Source organism: Condylura cristata, unplaced genomic scaffold (genome assembly GCF_000260355.1).
Source record: "Condylura cristata isolate star-nosed mole 26May11 unplaced genomic scaffold, ConCri1.0 scaffold00016, whole genome shotgun sequence".
NCBI classification, from domain to species: domain Eukaryota; kingdom Metazoa; phylum Chordata; class Mammalia; order Eulipotyphla; family Talpidae; genus Condylura; species Condylura cristata.
Window position 1 is genome coordinate 38,262,297 of NW_004567117.1, and position 1,087 is coordinate 38,263,383.

General features: G+C 60.9%; 1 protein-coding gene across 1 annotated transcript in view; it reads right to left on the minus strand.

Annotated features, from left to right (window-relative positions):
* Nucleotides 1-928: 928 nt before the first annotated feature.
* Nucleotides 929-1,087, minus strand: part of RAX (retina and anterior neural fold homeobox) — a 3,992-nt gene continuing 3,833 nt past the window's right edge. Inside the window, exon 4 of the mRNA XM_004684020.1 lies at nt 929-1,079. Coding sequence (XP_004684077.1) covers nt 929-1,079 — 151 coding nt within the window. The remainder of the gene's footprint in view (nt 1,080-1,087) is intronic.

Below are 1,087 nucleotides of genomic sequence, written 5' to 3' on the forward strand. Positions count from 1 at the left end.
GGACCCAAGGCTAAGAAAAGGAAAAGAGTTAACATCATCAACCCTGGGTAGCAGAGGTTGGCACTGATCTGGTAACCTGGACAGTGGTGTGAGAAGACCTGAGGCCAGAGACGCTGGAAAGAGAGAGGAGGCCAGGGCCTGTGGGGTGCCCAGCTCTCAGTCTGAGGAAGGTGGCCTGGACACTTCCCGTAGGGATCAATCCTGCAAAGTAGCAGCCACTGTGCAACTGCTGCGGTGCTGAGGCCCTGGAATGCGCAGGAAGCTGAAGCTTCAGGCTTTGAACAACTCCCACTGGCCAGCGTCAGAGGGCGCCTGATCCCCGGAGCCTCAGTCCGGAAATGGGACAACGCTTTGCTTTGGGAAAGTGATTCCAGGAGGTCCAGGAAGAGGGAGGTGGCCCCAGCTCTTCCACACCCATCTGCTTTCTTACTAGATGGCCTATCACTGGAGGTGCTCAGGTACCCCCTTCCCACCACCTTCCTTCTCCCAAACCCCAGTCCCAAGTTGCTCAACTAGAGTCAATCAAAAGAGTACATCTTTAATTCTCCTTCCAAATACTTTGAAACTACTTATACAACAGTCCCTCAAACTCTATTCCTGGCCCCCCACCCTCACCCCTGCTCCCCGAAGTTTCTTTTTCTGGGCTCCCTGACCCCAGTCAAGGTATGGTGCTTTGGACCCCTTGAACCTGGCGGCTCCAGCGCGCTCAGGGGTGGGAGGAGTGGGCTGCCTCTCCCTTTACAGCAACTGGGGTCTGCGAGGGGGTGGGGTGGCCAGGGGGCCTCGGCCAGCCTCGAGCGTCCTGAGCAGGAGGGGGTCCACACCCCAATCAGGCGGCCCGGGAACAAGGGGCCGAGTGAGGGGACCTAGAGGGAGGATGCTGAGAGCAGCCCCGACGGTCTCCTGGCCCGAGTTGGCGCCCGCTGCCCTAGAGGCCCTGCCACGGCTTCCCGATGGCCTGGATGTGCTCCTTGGCCTTCAGGCGCAGTGCCGCGATGCTGCTGTTGCGCGGGTCCGTCTCGTCCAGCGGGAACTTGTCCCCGAAGCCGGGCCCGCAGGCGTAGGCAGGCGGCGGCGGCCCGAGGGG